The 21871-nt window shown below is 36.1% G+C and overlaps 1 protein-coding gene across 8 annotated transcripts in view; it reads right to left on the bottom strand.

The window, feature by feature from the left end:
• TNRC6A (trinucleotide repeat containing adaptor 6A) overlaps positions 1–21871 on the bottom strand; it is a 102944-nt gene that overhangs the window by 57884 nt on the left and 23189 nt on the right. For 6 of the 8 annotated variants that reach the window (XM_087417152.1, XM_087417146.1, XM_087417147.1 and 3 more), the window contains one exon: positions 15434–15455. In XM_087417152.1, the coding sequence (XP_087273278.1) occupies positions 15434–15455 (22 nt within the window). Of the gene's footprint in view, positions 1–15433; positions 15456–16990; positions 17082–21871 lie in introns of all 8 variants that reach the window. The other 2 variants (XM_087417150.1, XM_087417153.1) reach the window with 1 other exon arrangement.

The following is a 21871-nucleotide window of genomic DNA, read 5'->3' as shown; positions in this document are numbered from 1 at the left end:
AGAAACAATAAAACTGCCTTACATAGAATTTGAGTTGAAGAGGAAATAAATACCCAAACTGCAGGGATATTAAGAAAATAAGAGTGAAAGCAACACATATACTTTATTTTTTTTTTTTAATAATTTTTTATTTATTTATTTTTCCCCCAAAGCCCCAGTAGATAGTTGTATGTCATAGCTGCACATCCTTCTAGTTGCTGTATGTGGGACGCGGCAGAGAAGCGGTGCGGCGGTGCGGTACGTGCCGGGGATCCGAACCCGGGCCGCCAGTAGCGGAGCGCACGCACTTAACCGCTAAGCCACGGGCTGACCCAACACATATACTTTAAAATATGGCTAAACAAGTGCTCAAAGAAAAATTCAGTCAATTATTTTCAACAAACAAGAATGAATATAAAGCATCCAACTCAAGTTAAAAAACAAACTTAAGGAGTAGAAGGAATTAGTAAAGATAAAAGTAGAAATCAACGACTTTAAAAGTAAACCAATAAATCCAAGGCATGGTTTTATGAAAAAAATAAACTGCTAGTTAACCTAATTAAAAATATGAAAATGAAAGAAAATAAGATATGATTTTCTGAAATTAAGATATTTCTTTAGGCTCAACTCTATAAATAATTTGAAAAGCTGGAGGAGGGAATGATTTAACACTGACCCCAGAAGAGGCGGGGAATATAAATAATTAGCATAGAAGAAAAGGAGAAATTTCTGAAATCACTCATCAAGATCAGATAGTTTCATTCATCAATACTACCATACATTTCTTTTTTTTCACTAGCATACCTTTAAGAGACATGTGTCACTAAGTCTGATGATATTTAAACTGCTGTAAAGCCTAAGATGGAACACCAACATAACATTGTTACCGATAAATCAGACAAAATTTTAGTAATACCAAACAATGGGAAAAAAAAGAAGAAATATAAACAGTACTGGGAATAAAGAAAAAAAAGAGACCTAACTTCAAATGTAGAGATTTTGAAAAGACAAGAAAACACTAAGTACAATTTATACCAATTCATCAGAAAACCCAGCTAAATTGAACAATTTCCTAAAACACGAGATGGCAAATCTCTTCTGTCAAGGGCCAGACAGTAAACATTTTAGGCTTTGCAGGCCATAGTCTCTGTTGCAACTACTCAACTCTGTTGCTGTAGCACAAAAAACAGGCATAGACAACACATAAATGAATGGATGTGACCATGTTCCAACAAAACTTCATATACAAAAATAAGCAGTGGGCCAGATTTGGCCTGCAGGCTGCAGTTTTCCAGCCTCTGCTCTGCAAAATATAATTTACCAAAGTGAGCTCACAGAAGAGTAGAAGATCCCACAGTATAACAACAGCAGAAGACATTGAAAAGGTCCTCCAAGATTTACCTCTCTAAAAAGCACCAGGCCCAGATCACTTTATAGGGAGTGCGTATATAAAATCCTCAAGAAACATATAATTCTCTATAAACTGTTTCAGAAAAGAGAAGTACAGATTCAAAAGACTGGCTGAATTCAAATCTTGGCTGTGTAACTTACTAGCTGTATGACCATGGGCAAGGCACTTAAAGCACTCTGTACCTCTGTTTCCTCATCTGAAAAACAGCAGTAAGTATTAATACCTACACCATGTAGGGTTGTTGTGAGGATTTAACAAGATAATGGATGTAAAGAACTAAGAATAGTACCTAGTACATGGTTAGTACTCAACAAATGTTAGTGTTTACTATTACCATCTCAGTAAGAAAAGGAGGAGGAATAAAGATGACCCCCAGGTTTCTGGCCTGGACTCTGGGTAGATAGCGGTACCATTCACCAAGATACAAAACAGAAGACAAAAGTTAAGTCTGGGAAGTGAGAGAGAATGAGTTTAGTTTTTGATGTCATGTTTGTTGTTACTGTAGGACAGCAAGTCTCCAACTTGTTGGTCTCGAGACTTCTTTACACTTTTAAAAATTATTGAGAACATCAAAGATCTTTTGTTTATATGGGTTACATCTATAGATATTTACCATATTAGAAATTTAAAGAGAGAATTAAAAAATATTTATTAATTCATTTAAAAAACAAACCCTTTACATATTAAAAGAAATAATAGATTTTTTTTTTAAATGTCTTTTCCAAAACAAAAAGTTAGTGAGAAGCATGCACACTGCTTTACATTTTTGCAAATCTCTTTAATAACTGGCTTAACAGAAGGCAAGTGGATTTTCACATCCGCTTCTGCATCCAATTTGTTGTGCTATTCACATTATGTAGCCTCTAGAACACTCCACTTCATACTCATGAGAGAACAAGACTGAAAACGACAAATAAAAGTCTTGCTATTACTATGAAAATAGTTTTTGACCTTGTGGATCTCAAGCAAGTTTCAAGCAGCCTCTAAGGGGTTCTCAGACAAACAGTGAAAACCATTGCTATAGGCCATCCACATGTAGAATGCAATTGAATAGAGTTCAGTAAAAATTTAACTAAAAATATGGATTTAGGATTCAGCATACAGGTAGAAAAAGAACTCATGAGAGTTGTTGAATGAGAAGAAACGGCAAGACCTAAACAATAGGTTTAAGAAGGAGATCAGAAGAAGAGAAGTAAAGGCAAGAATAAGTCATAAGGGCCAGAAAGGTAGGAGAGGAGTCGTCATTTATTTTAGTAAATAGCCTCACTCCCTACTCAAGCAGGGATATCTTCCTCAGATTCTCCCTATCCCTCTAGATCTAGTCAGTCAACAGGTCTAACCGATTATCCCCTTGATATAATTCAAATGCATCCTTATATCTCCAACGCTGCTGCTGGGATTTAGGCCCCCATCAATTTACTCTTGCAAAAACCACCTAGTCTCCTTGGCTCAAGTCTTGATCCCCCCATCATTTTCACCCTCTCCCCAAATCTATCACCTCTCTGCCCCAAGGTATCTAGATCATTAAAGTGCTTCAAAATTAATCTAAAGTCCTTAGCACGGCCCCTATCTACCACTTTTCCAGATTCATATCCTGCTAGGTCCACATACATTTCCTTCTCTTCCACACCAAATATCTACGATTCTCCAAAAGGCATCATACTCTTTCATGATATTCCTTTTGCCTAAAATGCCTTGATACCTTTCTTGCAAATCCTTCTGTGCATCTTTCCTAGGAAACAATTAATCACTCTCCCTTCCAGATTCAGCTAATCTTAGAAGCATTTTATGACAATCAACTTCCCCTCCACTCCCATAAAACTCTTATGCATCCCTTACATTGCATGTGCTCTTTAAGGGCTGGTTTCTTATTTCTCCTTCCCTTTATTACTGGCATGTCCAGCACCAAGCACAGCAAATGCTCAAGAACAACTGGTTGAATTAACAACTTAAGAACTGTCAGCATACAAGAGATGATTGAATCCAAAGAGTAATACAGAATGATATTGAGGAAGAAACACTGTGGAACACTGACATTCAAGAGGTGGAATAATCAAGAACCGGTAAAGAAGAGGGAGAATCAAGAGAAGTAGAAAGGGTAAGGACGATGATAGTAGCTGGTTAGTATTCTGCTGAATAAACTCAGTGGTTACAAATCTCTGCTCTAAAAAAAATCTAGAGCTAGCATCCAGAGAACAAAACAAGTTCAGTCAATATGATCATTAACGTGGAAAGATACTCTAATTGGCCATAACATTGTATTGTTCATAATACCAGCAACATATTTGAAGGAATTTCATTCAGCTAGTATAAAGTATACATACCCAATAAAATTTTTTGTTTTTACATTTTTTGCCATACTGTGACCCAACTTGTCTTTTGCACAGTTTAAAGGAGAGGAGCAAAATTTGAATTGGCCCAGAAATAAACAAATTTTTTCATTTTTAAGAATAGAAAAATAACTCATCCAAAGAATTTAAACCAACATTTTCCTAAATTATGCTCCAAATCAAGGCTTCCCACTTTGTGAAAGAATGAAATGAACCAATATTACAATTAAATTACTAATTTTTACTTCTTTTGTTTTCTGATATTTCTTATGTAAAAACATCCTATCATTCTATAAATCTAAAACTATTTTAAAATATTGCCTATTAATTGACAAAAAACCACAGCAACTGTCTTACATTCAAGTAAAAAACCAATAAGACAGTTTAATATCCAAAGTTCTAAGTATTCCAAGTTCTACATTTATAAAAACAAATTTTATTTACTCTTACTCATTAATAGTTAAAATTATTTTAAATTAATACTTTTTTAAATCTTTAAAATAATAGTTTTTTTAAAAATGCCATTTTAATGTATTTATTTCAGGAAATATTAAATAAACTTCCTTTTGGCTATCTACAAGTTTAACAGAAACAAGTTTAAATATGAATCAGCCATCAATTACTCTGGATTACTACCAAACTCCCCCAAATATCAATTACTATGCCTTAATACCTCAAGCACTTCTTCCAAAGTCTACAATGTAAGCTTTGCGTAATAGTTTTCACATTGGCTACACTGTAAATCTTCTAAAAATACTGGCATAAATAATAGGCATAGTATACAAAACGCCATTTTAAGACATGATTTTACTTTAACAGAACAAATGTTAAACTCATCGCCAGAAAATAAAAACCACATATAGATCTGCATTTGAATTCTTAAAAGGACCAAAACAGTTAAAATTACCAGCTAAAAATATTACTTAATAAGCATTTATAGAATACGGAGTGCTTCTTAAGACTTCTTTTGGCACACTTTAAATTCACCTAGAATTACGATTTCTAATCTCAATATGTATTATTATACAGGAAAAACAAAACCATTAAGTTAAGTTCTTTGAAGACAAGATGGCATGTAAAGTGAAAGCTCCTCAGTTAGAAAATGTTATTCTCACATAAAAGCAACAATACAGGATTCTCCTAAGTATTTATCTTTTATTTTTTTTTTAAGAAAAATTTTCCTGCCTTCTCAAACAAACAAGATTAGGCATAATCAACAAAATAAAAATGTACTAAAGCAATTCAGTAACAAGCCAGGAAGCTGGGTTTTCAAAAATTAAAAGGCAAAATTTCTAGCTGTCAAATAATTAGGTTAAACTCCAAATGCTTGATGCTTAAAAAAATCCTTACAGTTGTTCAAATAATATTTTTAAAAATAAGTGTCATCTACAGATAAACGTTCTTTAAAATCTTTATTACAGGGAATTATTTTATGCTCTGAACAGTTACTTTTATCAGGCAAAACCACATACAATATTTATCTTTCTTCTCTACTGTTAATGTTTCTAATACGTAATTATAACCTCTTTCAACCTAAACTCTCAAATCAATTATTCTAGCTGCTGTGCTAAAATAATAAGGTAGCTTTCAATAATATTCACTTTAAAGAATCTGCCTCATGATCAGAGGAAGAGCAAACAAGTATGGGTGAAATCAATTCTTCCAGCGTTCCTGATGAATAGCAGCAGCACTATCACATTGGGACACAGATTTTCAAAAGGCACAAACCTGATGAAAACTTCAAAGTAGATTAGAAAATTCTCTACACCAAGAAATTCCAAAGAAAAGTGTTTCCAACTTGTTGCTTTCCCACTCTGCAGCCTTCAGTGGGAAATGGAGGAAAGGCACAATGTCATTTTACTGCTATGGAAGTACTGCTTGCCAACCTCCCCTGTATTTGAGGCCCAATAACTTGAATTCCATCTCCTTGTATCTTAAGAGAGCCAGGAGGGGAAAGAAGACACCAGCTGGTTGAACAATGCAAAGAGCTGTCCCATTCAATTAAAATGAGCTTATAAATCAAATTTATTTAAAACATGGCAGAACACTGTACTACTATAAAAATCCTCTTCTTAACTCATTTAATAAGCATACTAGATGATTTATAATTTAGTTCCCCCGTATAATACACATTCCTTGTCCTGTACTAACTTCAGTGAGTTCTGGAATGCTGAAGGGCACAGAGGGGGAAGTCTGGCTTTTAAGTTGATACACAAAGATGCAGTGCTAGAATTTTTGTTGTGGATAAATGGCTGCGATTTAAAGAGCCACTAGTCAACCTGGAAAATACCTAAACGCTTGTCGATTCATTAACTTCTGCTAATCCTTAGCAAGTAGGTTGAACTAAATGGCTGTTTGAGATCTTAAAAAATAAGACTTAACAACTAATATGAAATACAATAAACTGTATTTATATTTTACACAGGTACAAGCAAATCTTAATGTTTCTGTTAAAAAGATATTAAGGAAAAATTCCAAACAGCAAGATATTATACACAATCAGTTCAAAATTAGATATCAAATTTAAAATAAATATTAAATTGAATTTAGTTTTAATTCACTTCACAAATCCTAGAGAAATGGGAAGTACACCTTCTCCTGGGTCTTAGGGAACCACCTGACTGCTCCCTCAAGGAACTCAATCTTCCCACCCAAACATCTCTCATCTTAAATTATCAACACAAAGAGAAACGTAACTGACTTGTCTAGATACAATCCTCCAGGTTTAGATCACTGAATAAGATATCTCCCTGAGCTTCTTTAATTAAATTCAGTATGAAACCACCCTATTAACAAATTCTGCTCTTCAGCAAAATATCTGGGCAAGAGATATCCTTTCTAAACTACAGCTCTTCTTTAAGAACTGGAGGATAACCACATGATATTCACAAATATGGTATTTCCAAGATCTTTGGTTAATCTGTCCATCAAAACTTATCCAAATATGTGAAATTCAGAAAAGTGGGATGATGAAAGATATATTTTTAAGGCAGAGGCACATGCTTTAAAACAAAAAAAGTCAGATTGCCCTTAAGTCTCTCTTTCACAACTTAGGATTCTAGAAGTGATCCCCAAATTTATTTAATTAGAACCCCTGTGGGGCACTTGTTAAAAAAACAGATTCTTTAGCCTTACAGATTTACTAAATCAGAATATGTATTTTTAAAAACAAGTATCACATGTGGTTCTCATGTCTGAGTAAATTTGGAAAACTGTCCTAGTAGATAACAGTAGCAACAGCTAGAGAGCTTTTGACTTCCATTTGTGACTCAAAAAAAAAGATAATACAGCCATGCATCACTTAACAACAGGGATACGCTCCGAGAAAGGTGTCGCTGGGCAGTTGTGTCATTGTGCGAACATCACAGAGTGTACTTACACAAACCTTGATGGTAGAGCCTAATACACACCTAGGCTATATTTTACTCATCTTACGGGACCACTGTCGTATATGTGGTGACTGAGACGTTGTATGTGGCGCATTACTGTGCCTAACAATTCAATTAGAACTTAGTAACAAGAATAACAAAAAAGTCCCAAACATACTGAAATTAAAAAATTTAAGGAGGGTCACAAAAGTTATATAATAAAGGCATTGTCATAAATCTCTGAAGACACAAATTATTTAAGAAATAAATGATGGTTAGTTGATTTTCTTAAATTAGAAAAAAATGTCCCAAATATATAAAAATGAAGTTCAAATAAACAGTTAATATATAAAATGCTAAAGTTTTTTAAAGCTTTTAGAAAACATAGGCAAAAATTTTCCTAAATCTGGATACATGGTAAGTTTTCTCACAGCATAAAATGAGTCAAGAAATCAAAAAGTAAAAAATTGTTTACGTTTGACCAAATAAAATTATGCAATATACTTTATTTTTTCAAGGGTGTGTGTGTGTGTGTGTTTATTCTAAATTAAAAGGCAAACTGGAAAATATTTGTCCTCTGGAACAAATTAAAGGGATCCATTCTCTCCCCTCCCACTGCTCAGCCCAATCTTCCCTAACCAAAGGAAAAGGGGTACTACTTGGTTTAAGGCTGCTAAACCTAACATAGGGAAGCATTGAACAGAGTCACTCGAGTTTAGGACCAGAGTTCAACCTAAGAATATAAATGTTATTTAATTTTGCTTTCCTTCTTCTGAACATATATTTGCAACTTCTGTGTACAAATCCCATATAGGGTCTGGTATTGTGCAAAATTTAGATATTTCTGCCTGATATCCTCAGAACAACTTCAAACACATGATGTAAGTCCATAATGTTGGAAATATTTGCATCAAATACATTAGATGGAATGCTAATGAGCTTATTATATAAACAACTCATGTAAATTGATAACAAAACCTCTAGGCCCAAGAGGTAAATAGACAATTCATAAGAGGAAAAAAAGTACAAGTAATTAGACATATGATATTCCATTTTACCAGTAAACAAACAAACATAAATCAAAGCAAGGAAGTATCAATTTTGGCCTGCCAAATTTACAAAAATCCTATATCCCTTTCTCATGCTGAAAGACATATTCTTTGCCCTATGGCAAAGACACTGTGCTGTGATTCACCCATACTGGGTTGGGTTCTACTTTAATGAGAGGAAAAAGCAAATCATCGTCTGGGTGAGAAGGAACTCTGCAACGACTGGGGAAACTGCTAGTATGTTGTTTCAAGGCGCTGAAGGGTTGCTAAGATACTGCACAACCACAGTGGTGGAAATTAAAATTTACCAAGTATCAGTGGGATGCCAGGCAATATTTCTGATATCTCTTTATCCTCATCATGATTCTATAAATTTGAAATATTATTTCCACTTTACAGATGAGGCAGCTAAGGCTCAGAAGAAGGCTGCCACTGATCAAACATCTAGTAAAGAGCAGAGCTGAAATTCAAAACCAAATCTGACCTCTAAACTAACTCGCCTCCTAGACAAAAATTAAGTTTCATCTTACTGAGAAGAATAAAATTAAACTCTCCAAAAATAAGGGTATGACCTATTATGGCTTAGTCACTTTGAAAGCTAAAAATCAAAAATTTCTAACTAGTATCTATAATAAGAAGATATCTATTACATATTCAGCCTTTACTAGCCTCCAGGTCCTGTGATTTACGTTGTACATCATTTCATTCCCACAGCATTAAGTAGACTGGATTATCTCCTTTCAACAGAGTCAAACTGAGGCTTAGAGGTTAAGGAACTTGCCCAAGGTCATAGAAGCAAGAACTACAAAGGCAATATTCAAATCCAAGTCTATCTGACTCAGAAGCCTGGACTGTTAACCACTATGCTGTGTTTGTGCTAAAATTCCACGGTTATCTTTAGTAGATGATTCAATGCTTTTTTGCTTCTAGACAAACGCTGCCTTTAACTACTATTTTATCAGGCGCATTTTCGCTAAGGCTACAGCACTGAAAGAGATCTCTCACTCAGTATGCATTCTGAGGCACAGCCACTACTCTTATTAGAACTAGAAAAATATAAAAGTGCAAATTATGATATATACTGTGTTTTCTCCTAGTCTGGAGTTTTCTCTTATAACTGATAAAGCTGTTCTTACTAATCCACCCTGATTTCTACTCCAAAACTTAAACCAGAAGACTCCTGATTTGTTTTCTTTGAAACTGAAGACCTAGCTGTTGCTGAGATAGAATCTCAGGGCTCAGGATGCTCCCACAAGCCTCCAACAACCCTTGGCTCGTTAGTCTCTGAATCTAGTTTTCAACAATAGTTTACTTTGCTAACTGCAGTGATCTCCGCTTTTCGCCTATTTCCTATCTCTTTTGTCCTGCTCCAGTTTCATCACAGACATCTGAAGTTACAAAATCTTTCACTTCTACTTATTTTAATAATTTATCATTATTTATAAGCAAGCACATCCATACTTGCTAGAAATAAGATGGTTCTTAAAGCAAAAAGGGGTCCTTAGCACTCTTTATAACCTCATTGAGTACATAAATCTAGATTAACATGTATAAATCTACATAAATCATTTTCCTTTCTCAATAGAGGAAAAGAAAAATGGTGACTTTGATATACCTAAAAATAACAATTCGAATATTTACCATGTAATCAGAAGGCTATTTTTCCCCCTTCTGTTAGTGCAGAGGCATAGCTCAAAGACATCTTCCATAGGAAGAAACACATTTGTCATTAGTAAATTCTGAACCAGTAAGAACCTCTGCTTCTCCTTCCAACAAGTCAGCACACTTTTGCCTTCAAAATCTCTCACAGAGCAAAACTACTATTATGGTTCATTTGGAATCAGAATCTGGTCTTCCCAATATTACTTAACACTTGCCTGTAATTCAAAAGCCATGTTTCTACTATGTGTATTGCGGAGAAAAACACTGAACTGAGCCCCAATCCTAACAGCAGAACTTCACAATCTGTGTGACAGAAATAGGTTATAGGTGTGCTGAGGGGAAGAGCACCTCAGTCTGGGTGACCAGACTCTCTGGGATTGTCATCTTCAGCTGTGAGTGGCTTTCTCTGTTTATCCTAATAGTCCCACAAATATCAGTTTCTAAGTGTGCCATTATGTGAACAAGATTAGGCAATGTGCTCCAAGTCACACTCTGTCTGGGCCTCAGTTTTCTCCTCTGAAAATCTATGCAGTACCGTAATCCTTTGTCAGACCACCCAAGTTCCTGAATTTCATTACTGTAGAAGGCTTCATGATTGAGAAACTTAAGACCTTATGGAGAAAATGGAGTGGTAAGCTGAGATCAAAGGTAAATATATCTACCCTTACTAAACTAAAACAGAGAAGAGAATGGAAGCGCAGTGGAGACAAGGACTTGGGCTTTGTTTTGTTCACGCACAACAGGGACCACAACAGTGCGTGAAAACAGGGTTGACACACAATAAATATTTCATGAATGTTAAATGAAGAAAACAAGGGCACTTTATGGATTCTAAGTTTGGGATAATGGATCACTACACAATTACTTTTCATTTATCTTTGTTTCCCAAGATGATCTCATGAGATCGTGAAACATGGCTGATATTGGCCATGATGATTAAAAGAAAAAGTAAAAAGTGCTTTACTAATGACAGGGTTGTGGACAAATTAAACACTTTTCTTCCTTTGACTCAAACTGAGTCATCTCAGCAGTATTCTAAAACTGTGTCCTATGACTTTATCAAATTTAACAGTCAATAAGCATACTGGAAAGGGACTTCACTATTGCCCAAGCCATTCAGAAGGTGCTTTCTCCATCCTTTTGAAGAGCACATGAAATGGAGGCTACGTGGTTTTTTCATCAAAAGTCTCTTTACAACTCCCTTAAAGAGTTGAAGCAAGACATTTCAAACTTAATTAGCAGTCAGGTTTTGCTCCATAAAGGGATCAGTTTTCACTGCACAGAGGTCTGAAGCATAGAGAAAGCTTTTAGAATCAGCTTCTTGCTTGGTTCTCAAAACTCCTATTCTTTTTCATCAACACTCAAAGATGTAATAAACAATTTAAGAGCTTTCTCTAATATTTCTGAAAAGCCAACCAACTCACACATTGCAAAGTTGTCAAATCCTCCCTGACTCACAAAATTATGTCTGTGACACAATTTTTTATTTATTTCTTTGTGCTCAACCAAATGAGAAAACTATAAAATCAGTTAAAAAATCTTCTTGAAATATTTTTAAAAGACGCATTGTTTTAGTTCATTCACTGAATATTGTTAAAGCATGGACAATGGTGTAAGCCTTCCTGTTTTGTCTTCCATGTAACTACAGGGCTGTTTTCAAAGAAGGAGCAGTAGAGCCCAGTAAAGTTAGTAGTCAAATCCTGGCTCACGCATTCATCAGCTGTATAACCAATAAGCAAGTTACTTACCTTTTCTTAGCCTCGATTTAACCTGTAAATGGTGGTAATACTATCTACCTTTCATACGGCTGCTGAAGGGATTAAATGCAGACTTCTATTATGCTAGTACATACCGATGAAGCCCTACTCTCACATTAGTTTTTTTTTGTTTTTTTTTTTTTGGTGAGGAAGATTGTCCTTGAGCTAACTAACATCTGTTGCCAATCCTCCTCTTTTTGCTTGAGGAAGATTGTCCTTGAGCTAACATCTGTGCCAATCTTCCTCTATTTTGTACATGGGACGCCGCCACAGCATGGCCTGACCAGCAGTGTGTAGGTTTGCACCCAGGATCCAAATCTGCAAACACCGGGCTGCCAAAGCAGAGTGCACGAACTTAACCACTATGTCATCAGGCCAGCCACTGAGTGGCAGCAACATTAGTGGGTGTTATTTAACAGGAAACAGCAGTAGCCTTAGAAAGAAATAGCTCTTTAAGGCAAAATTCTATACGGAGCGCTAGAACCTAACTAGTTATGCTCAGTCTGAGCACTCAATCTGACTCTTAACAATCAAGAAGACTCTAGAGTTACGTGGTCCTGTAAAATTAAAAATTCAGGGGCCGGCCCCATGGCTTAGCGGTTGAGTGCGTGCGCTCCGCTGCTGGCGGCCCGGGTTCGGATCCCAGGCGTGCACCGACGCACCACTTCTCCGGCCATGCTGAGGCCGCGTCCCACATACAGCAACTAAAAGGATGTGCAGCTATGACATACAACTATCTACTGGGGCTTTGGGGGGAAAAATAAATAAAGTTTAAAAAAAAAATAAAAAATAAGTAAAAGTTTAAAAAAAAAAATTCAGTTCTTTAGTCTAATTAGCCACATTTCAGCTACTTGATAGCCACATGTGACTAAACTTGGCCTTATATAGACTCTGTAATACAAAAGGACAAAAAATGATGTTGACAGTAAAAACTGCAAGAGAAACTGCAATTCTGGATTAGGTGGATTCTCCGGATTTTTAAATGCTGGCAATCAATTAAAACACTAAAGGATAATAATAAAAACACTGTGTGGAGAGCAGAGGAAATTGGGGAGATGTGATAACTAAATGCATTGTGTATCTTGCAATGGATCCGACAACAGAAAGAAGTTACTGGAAGAAATGGTGAAATCTAAATAAAGTCTGCAGTTCAAGTTAGTATCAATGTCAGTTTCTTAGTTCTGACAAATGTACCACAGAAATTTAAGATGTTAATGAGGGGGAAACTGGGTGAGGGGTATACAGGAAACTCTCTGTACCATCTTTTCAACTCTTCTGTAAATAATAAATTATTCCAAAATAAAAAGTTTAGCAAAAAACAACAACTGTGTAGGCCAAACCCGTCCCACAAGCTTCCAGTTTATAATCTCTAATCATTGTGAATGCAAACCATAAATACCACATAGATATTATACACAGCATGAAAATAAACAATACATTTTCATGAATCAGAATAAGTGTGACCAATTATGAAGGGAGCTGCCATTAAAAGAAGGATGAAGTGAGTGAAACAGCTGGCAAAACAACATCATGCCTTTTGAAAAGACTCATATACTCAGCCTAACATTCTCAGAATTGTGGAAAATCTAAAAAGAAGATTCAAATATGTTCATATTTCATGTACGGATGTAAAAGGATGATTTACATTTTGAAAGGATATAAACAGCAGGTACCCAAAGATGACAGTGGAGAAAAAAATATCCATGAGCCAGTCAAAAATCTAAGATAGAATATAACCAAGTGCCCCAAATTTAAGATACCTCATAACACCCTAAGCAATTGGAAAGGGAGGGATCAACGGCAGTTAGAGCAATCCATTAGAAGATGAGTTCTGAGACGTTCGGAAATGCTGAAAGGCATTTGTTGTATGAGAAACTGGATCAAAGAGAAAGAAAACAGAAACAAGAATGAATGTGAAAGAGATAAGAATGCTCTGAAAAGGAGTGACAGGAAGCAGGCTGGTTAGATCATGGGAGGTCAGATTAAAGAGGGCCTTGAAAGCCGACCAGAGGAGTTGGATCCTGAAGCAGAGCAACAAGAGACAACTTAACATTCCCATATAGGGGAGTGGTGTGAGGAAAGTACAGTTTAGGAAAATTTATTTGGCAATCTTCTTCCCTACATCCTTCCACATCCCTGTAACTTTCTTAGACATCCAGGTTCAAAGCCACAATATCATCTTTAATTCTTCTTCTGATCTCACCAGTTGCCAACCCTGTCAATTATACCTCACTCATCTGTCATCCATCTCCTATCTCTACTGCTAAGACCTCAGTTCAAATCCTCATTACCCCTCTCTATTTCTTCTCTTCCCTCTCGGGTACTGCTTCTATTGGTGCCACTAGACACTACTGACAAACAAATGTTCCTAAAGCATAGCTATGACAATGACCTCTAAATACAAAAACATTTGCTGGCTTTCCACTCTAACCAACACGAAGCCCTCTGCTTCCCCCTACCTTCAGGCCTATATTGTCACATCCCCCCAACACCCCTAAACTCCATTCTCTGAACAGTCCCTCTTCTTGTCCACCTGCCTCCTCTGCCCAGAGTGCCTTTCTTCTCTTAGCTCCATCTTTCAGCCAACACTTTCCATGTACAGCGATTGACAGCTTTTAAAAAAGAACGAAAAACCAAACCATTCACTCCTCTGCTTAAACTCTTCAGTGGCTAATGGCCTATAAAAGTCCAAGCTTCTTGGTACATATAGCATATGAGGTCCTCTTTGACCTGACCCCTACCTATTTCTTCAGAAAAACCCTTCAGCCCTGCCCACTTATCCCTGGGTATTTAGTGCTCTAGGAATACCACCACTGCATATAACATCGCATCATTTCTTGTTTCTGCGCTTTCAATCACGCTGATCCCTCTGCCATTTCATTCTTTCTCTGACTGGCTGTTTCATCTTTTAAGATTCATGATCTCAAGGAAGTCTTCTTTAAGACTTCCTTGTTAAGCTAATTATTGCTCCAGGACAACTTAGGCATTCTCACTTGAACCACTCACATTACACTGTCCTGTGTTTGGGTGTGTCCTTCCATTGCTACTCTTTCTCCACTAAAATACAAGCTACAACTGTTCATGCTCACTCTTACACAACTGCACCTAATATATGTTACCTTAACCAATGCTGACCTTAAATAAAAATAGGCAGTATTGACTGCATATATCAACCAAATTGCAGAGATCAGACTTCTGATACCGCTAAAAGTAAAAATTCAGAATCATTAGGCCTAACAAGTTCAGCATCTGAGAGCCCTACACCTTTCATTACCAGGTAGTCAACACCCAGACAGGTGAAGAATTCCTGAGTTGGAATCTGAGAGGAATTAGGTTTCTACTTCCTTAACACCCTGAAATCTTTTGCTTGGTATGTACTGGGAGCTGTTCAACCCGGCAAAATGACCATAAGGTCAGCAGTCTACTATTCTCAGCGATAATATAGAGTGGATGTCACTGTCTGCCTATACGAAGGAGTGGGGGACAACAACATACAGAGAATAAAGAATAAAGCAAGGGACAGGGTAAGAGTCCTAGAGGGAGCCCCAGACAAGAAGACTTTTAGATAGAAGACTGAAGGAAAGGTACATGTGTTCAAAGACTCAAATTAAGGGAGTATGTTAGGAAGCGTCATTCATCCTAAGAGACAGTTTTAACGTAGGTCTTGAGACAGTATATTTCAAAAGTGGTAATATACACCACAATAAACCATAAACCCCAAAGGATGACTCCAAGGTGGTGTCACTGAAGAAGTCTGTCCCCACCCCTCTGTTCCTTTCATGCTCTTCTCTCTCCCATCCTGGAGGAGAATAAAAATGCATTTCAACAACCTTGCTTTAATGGAAAAAAGAATGAAAAATAGCGTTAAATAACGTACCTTTGATTTTTTGTTCAGTGGCCTAAAATAAAAACAAACAAACAAAAAACAATGTAAATATGAAACTGAAAGAAATGGATTGTTATGATAAAATGCTCACATATCACTACTATACAAGACATATACACTTTTATTAAATAAGGAATTTGTCATTTAGATGAACTGTATAGGAAAAGATATGCAAAGAAAGCATGCTTTTCCCAGAGATGTGCCCCATTGTCCCTGATAAAAAAATTTTGAAATGTTTCTTCAGACACAAAGCAGAGAAGACATCACTGTATGACAGTATATAATTTAAAAATGGGACTGCGCTTTTCTCACCATTTAGTTTTAAAATGATTTTTATATAATTGTCACCTTTACAAAACTCATTAGAGCCATGAAATGTATGTGCTTAAATGGCTTCAAAAAGTCTTGTTTCAAATGATAAAACACAAAGTAAGTTTTCTGGAAGAAAAGCTGCATATAACCGCTGTGGCCAAATTAGTAATAAATTTATCTCCTGAAGGTTAGGCTGCTACTACAGTTAAACATACTTAACTTTTAAGTATTTTCAAGTGGAAAAATTTTCAAACGTATTTGTTGTCTCTGACACATTTGACAATTCATTAAAATTCCAGAAGCTAAACTGACAGGAGCCCTGCTTTCCCATGCCTGCCCCTACTTCCACTGTCTCTGACAAAACAGGGAGAGGGGCTTGAGGACAGCAGGGCTACAAGGTGCCTGTTCAAATTTCAAGGGCCTCAAAAAGAAAGAACTCATTATAGACAGAGGCCACAAGCAAAAATCAACTTTTTGATTAAGACCAATTGTATGGGAGGCCTAAAAATAAAAGATACAAGGATAGGCAGGGAGGTGTGTAAAGACGGAATAATTAGAAACTGAATAACCAGGAATTGTTTCTAAATGAAGATAAAGCTTTTCTTAACTGCCATGGGGCATGATAATTCATTTTGTTTAGTCATATTAAATTATTGTTACCAAGACTACTATTTTTTGAATTATATCATTATAGAACTATATGGTAAAGAACTATATGGCAATTACTCTAATATTGAAGCCACAGCAAACATTCATCTTTCCCCAGAGAGCCAGAAAGTCAGTCTAGGCACTGAAGTGCTTCACCAAGTTTTAGAGCACTAGTGATAATGTTAAATAATGGAGGCTCATCTTCTACCTTATATGGATCAAAAATTTAAAAAAAAATTGATGGAAGGACAACAACAAAAGACCAGTCAACTAGCTTGAACACTTATTTCTGGAGAAACTGTTTTTAAAATCTGATAGTAAAAAAACCAGTCTTATCAGAGAGAACTTGGTATATGAACACTTTGAAGTATTAGAAGTATCATGTCAAATAATAAGATACATAATTTTCTGAAGTCAAAAACATCAGCACAAAAATTATTTTGCATGCTGAAAATCTTTTTTTTTTTCTTCTCACTCTCCCGGTCTCTTCCACAGTTTACTTCCAAAGGAAACTAAATTACTGTACATGGAAACCATAACAACATTACTAAATCCCAAGATATACAGTGTTGCTCTTTTAGGCCTTACCACATAAAGAATATCTATTCTGCAAGTCCTTTGGAAAAACAACTCCATGTTGCTTGTGAACAATGGTCAACCTCATTCAGTATTCTGTCATCTACACAGAATTGGTAGAAAGGAGACACGTGAAGGTGCCTGCCAATCAGAACATTGACTAATACAGTGAAGGAACGTAAGCAACAGAACCCAAGAGCTCCTAACTGATTAGGAGGAAATGAAACCAATAAGAGTTCCATTTCTTTAAAACAGGTTTTTGTGGTTGGTCCAGGGACCCAGTATATTACTCAAACTATTAAAAAAGAGAATTTTCCAAGTGGGGTCAGTGATTTTAAGAGTATCTGTCTGCACTGTTCAAAATGGTTACCACTATCCACATGTGGCTACTGACCACTGAAATAATCTGAATTGATATGTATAAAATACATATCAGATTATTTAGTATTTAAAAAAGTAAAATATATCAATATTGTATACTGATTACATGTTAAAATAGTAATATTTTGGATCTATTGGGTTATATAAAATATATTAAAATTAACTGTTTTTTTCTTTTTTACTTTTAAATGACCTTGTCATTTAAACCCTCTGGGTCTCAGTTTCCTAATTCCTCAAAGAGAGAGAGAAAAAAAAAAAACTGTACTGCTTACTTTTCAGAGCTATTATGAGGCTCAAGTAAGATATAAAAAGATCTTTTCTGGGAAAACTTTATAAACTATTCAAATGTGAGGTATCATTGTAGATCCTCTTGCACAACAGAATTAAAGGATTCTGGCAAATCTAGAAGCCAAATGATTCCCATTTTCAATATTTTTTTTTCTTTAAAACAAACTGTGATTTTTTTTAAAACAAACTGAGCTGTGATTCCATAAACAATTATCACCATTGCTTCAATTCGTTAATGAAGGCATCAGACAAGCGGCAGACTCATAGCATGCTAGGTCCTTTGCCTCTGTCAGGCTCTGCACTACTTGTCCCAACAACTCAATCCCTAGGCATACTTCAGTGGTTAAGAGCTCAGACTGCCTGCCTTTGAATCCTGGCTCCACCACTTACACTGTGTGACCTCGGTCAAAATTAGTTAACTTCTCTAAAGCCTGGTTTCCTAATCTATAGGAAGGAACAAAAACACCTACCTCAGAGTTGTTGTGAGGTTAAAAAGATTTAACTCATATAAAGAGCTTGGGGGGAGGGGGAAGAGCTCAGGACAGGACCTAGCATAGAGACAGCATGCAACAGATATTTCCTGCTGCTGCTGCTATGATCAGCTCCACCTGCCCACGCTTTGGCTCAGTCCTTTCTCTCACACTGGGAAATGACGGACTCAAACTCACTCCCAGTTCCCAAGTCTTGCTTTTTTCTCTCTTTATAATCATCTACAATGTCTTAACAGTTCCAGGTATTAGAAACTAACATTAGGAATAAGGAATTAATTGTTTAATTCACCTATTTTAAATGAGATAATTAGTGGTCAGAGAGCTTTTTTATGACTTCTTAGCAAGCAGCACCCACTCCAGAACTCAGGTCTGCTTAATAAAATGAGTTTTTAAAAAAAGAAAACAGAATAGTAAGCTGAAATGAGGGGCAGGACTGTAAGGGAACACCTAACTGCCCTAGATGAGTGCAATGCTTTAGGCCTGGGTATATTACCACCTAGGCTACGGAGAAAATTTTCTACTTTGACTGCTGAATATGATCCCAGTCTCAGAACAAAATGGTCTTTGGGAGACATGATGAGTAAATACGAAAACTTCGAAAAAGAAAAATGAAGTTGGAAGTTTTCTATAACCTAAGTCTCATTTAAACTCAAATTGAGTACATTTAAATCCACAAAGCCTATAAAAATTCCTTCAGCTTTTTTTTCAATTGCATAACACTGGTACCTTCAGCTCTTAACACAGTTACAAAAATACCCATGAACATTGACTTTAAAACATTCTCAACACCATAAGATCCCAATTTGTATTATTGCTTCCCTCCAGCCCTCAACTATTATATGCTTTCTAGGAACTACAATTACATGCTTAAAGTAAAGGTTATACTAAATTATCCCTCTGTAATTACCCTATTTCTCAACCTCCTTTCTCCTCCTCATTACATTTCTCTAAGATGCCTTCTAGCAATTTCTTCTAAAAACAGAATCTCGAGATAAATCCATGGTAACAACCTATTGCTACAATTGTTGCCCTTTTTTTAAGCACAGGAACTACATTCCTGTGCTATATCAAATTATTTTCTAAGCCTTAGAATCAGAAGATAAGTAAACAGCCATGATACTTAGATGTGAAATAGAAGGCTTTTCAAAAAAAAAACAAAAATTAAAAACAAAGCCATCCAGTCATTGAGCTCTATTATTAATCAGAGATGTATTAGGGCTGAAATATATGAAAAAATCATGTTAATTTTTGTGTAAAATTTCTTTAAAGAGGAATTTAAATATATAAATTTATATTTAAATAACAGACAAAGTAAGAAAAACTATCATAATAAAAATATTGTAGTGGGAGCCTTGTTGGTGTCCAATTTTTTATACAAGGAGTTGTGTTCTCTAGTTTTTCATTTAAAATAGAAAATAACCTGTGGTCTGAATTTAAATTTCTTTAAAATACTACAATGGCTATTAGGCACTGTTAAATCTATGTTCTGTATCCATGGCATAAAGACCTATTAAATGCCTTATAGAAATTACCATAATATATTATTTTCAGCTTTAAAGTTCACCTTTAGATTGTGAAAAATAAAGGAAAAGTATAAGATAATGTTCTGTATCAAAAGGATAAAGCCACGGCACCAAGTTTTGGAAAAGCACTAGCTGGGGGAATTAGAAGACTTCAATTCTATTCCTAGTTCTGTCACCCTGATAAAACCATGGTTAGCCACTTATTTTAATGTTTGAGTTCCTTATATTTAAAATGAATGGATTGGAACAAACAGTATCTGAAGTCTTTTTCAGAAATAACTATATATAGATTTTTTAAAGTGTACATTGATTACATAAAACAGGCAGATTGTTTTTACTGTAGTGAGTTTATGTTCCAACATTTATATAAACAGCCCTGCCTACCTGGCTTATGTAGATGCCTGTCACCTACCTGGATACACCTGCTGGCTCCTACTACAGACAAAAGACAAGCTCGAGGAAACTTGTCTTAAAACTCCTGTGACTCACCATCTTTCATTTGGGCTACACACGTGCCAACTTGGGAGTTTTGTTTTGTTTTTTAATAGCTGTTTGGTAAAAGCCTACAGAAATATCAGCTGTCCTATTTCACCAATAGAGTATTCAAATTCAGCTGTAAACTGGTTATCTGGAATCTGAAGAGCAGTCTTATTTACAATGGAAGGCTAGCCTACTGAAGATATTAGCAGTATTAGACTTTCCGTTATATTGTGTTCAGTGGCTAGATATTACCGTATCTATGGGATAGACAAGAACACTCTATCAATCCTGAATATCTAGCACAAGGAGAAACAAATCCCTACATCTCTAAGCCTCTGATGATGGTTCTAGTAGGACATGGTCAGGGTGAGAGACTGCAACCACGGGGTGAGACAGGGATAGAGTAGGAAAGAACATGAAAAGCCGTCACTTCAGATTTGGTGAGAAGCCAAATGGCACAAAAATCATCATTCATGTGTTAAAGACACTGACTTGGTGATCTAGAGATTTGGTTATGAAAAAATATAAAGATGAACTTTAACAATTAGAGCCATTATTTGTGTATGTTACAACTTAAAAATTATACTCACATTATATATTTTAAAAATACAATATTTAAAGAAATCATTCCAGTGACCCCTCCCTTTCTTAGAATGTCCTCAGTAAATAGGGTCAATTCCAAATAAACATGCTTCAGCACATAATTCCTTAGGGCTCTTCTCTAGCCATTCCACATACATCCTGACTTACCAGCTAAATCTTGAGTTTCTTAGAAGCAGGGATCAACAGGGCCTAATCCAACACTTAGATGCTTGCCAAACTACTGATTCTATGTAAAGTATTACTAAGCATCTTCCTCAGTAAATCTCTTAAGTTTCTTAGAAGCTCTTTTCATTAAGTAAATGGCCTTCACACCATGCAAAAAACATCTGATAAGCCTTCCCTCAACCTTAGACTTAACAGAGGACACAACTTTTTCATAACAAATCCTCAGCAAAGACTGATCAGATTGTAAAGACCATCCTATATCAATAGGCCTCTAACAGAGGCCTAAGGCATCGTCAATGCTAAAACTAGAAACCTATTCCAAACCCTAACTATGACAACTACCAATGCATCTCTTCCCAGTCACTCTTGAGAGCAACCAAAAGGCCTATGACTAGGGTCATCCATCATCTCATCACTCTTAATCCTCCAGTGCTCTGTACTCCGCCCCTCCACGGTACTTACTGATCATACCCTAAGCTCAGCACGTCCAGACCCGAACTGTATCTCTTTTCCCCTTTCTTTGTATTCTCTAACTTGGTTAACTGTTCCCAAGATATAGTTAGTCACTCAATCTAGAACCTAAGAGTCAATCTAGGTTATTCTTCCTTCATATCCTTTCAACAAATTCTGTGGATTCTTTGAATAGTGCCTTCACCAGTATCGCAGTCTCTAGTGTTTCTAGCCCTTTCAATCCAATTCCACAATTTGCCAAGGCCAACATTCTAAAACACAAACGTTTAAGTCACTCTTCTAAAACATCTTCCATGTCTTCCCCAACACCCAATGGCCAAAACCTGGAGAAGAGCTGACAGCTACCACCAAACTCTCCAATCTCATCCCCTAACATTTCTATCCTTGGCTCCCTGGCCCCTCCCCTGCCCCGATGAAAACCCTATTTGAACACGAACAGGCTACAGACACTTCTGAATTTACTCTGCTTGGAATCCTTTTCTATTCTGCTG

Source organism: Ceratotherium simum, chromosome 26 (genome assembly GCF_057802395.1).
Source record: "Ceratotherium simum simum isolate JZ-2026a chromosome 26, ASM5780239v1, whole genome shotgun sequence".
NCBI lineage: Eukaryota > Metazoa > Chordata > Mammalia > Perissodactyla > Rhinocerotidae > Ceratotherium > Ceratotherium simum.
The sequence above is the reverse complement of the archived record's forward strand: the minus strand, read 5'-3'. Positions and strand labels throughout refer to the sequence as shown.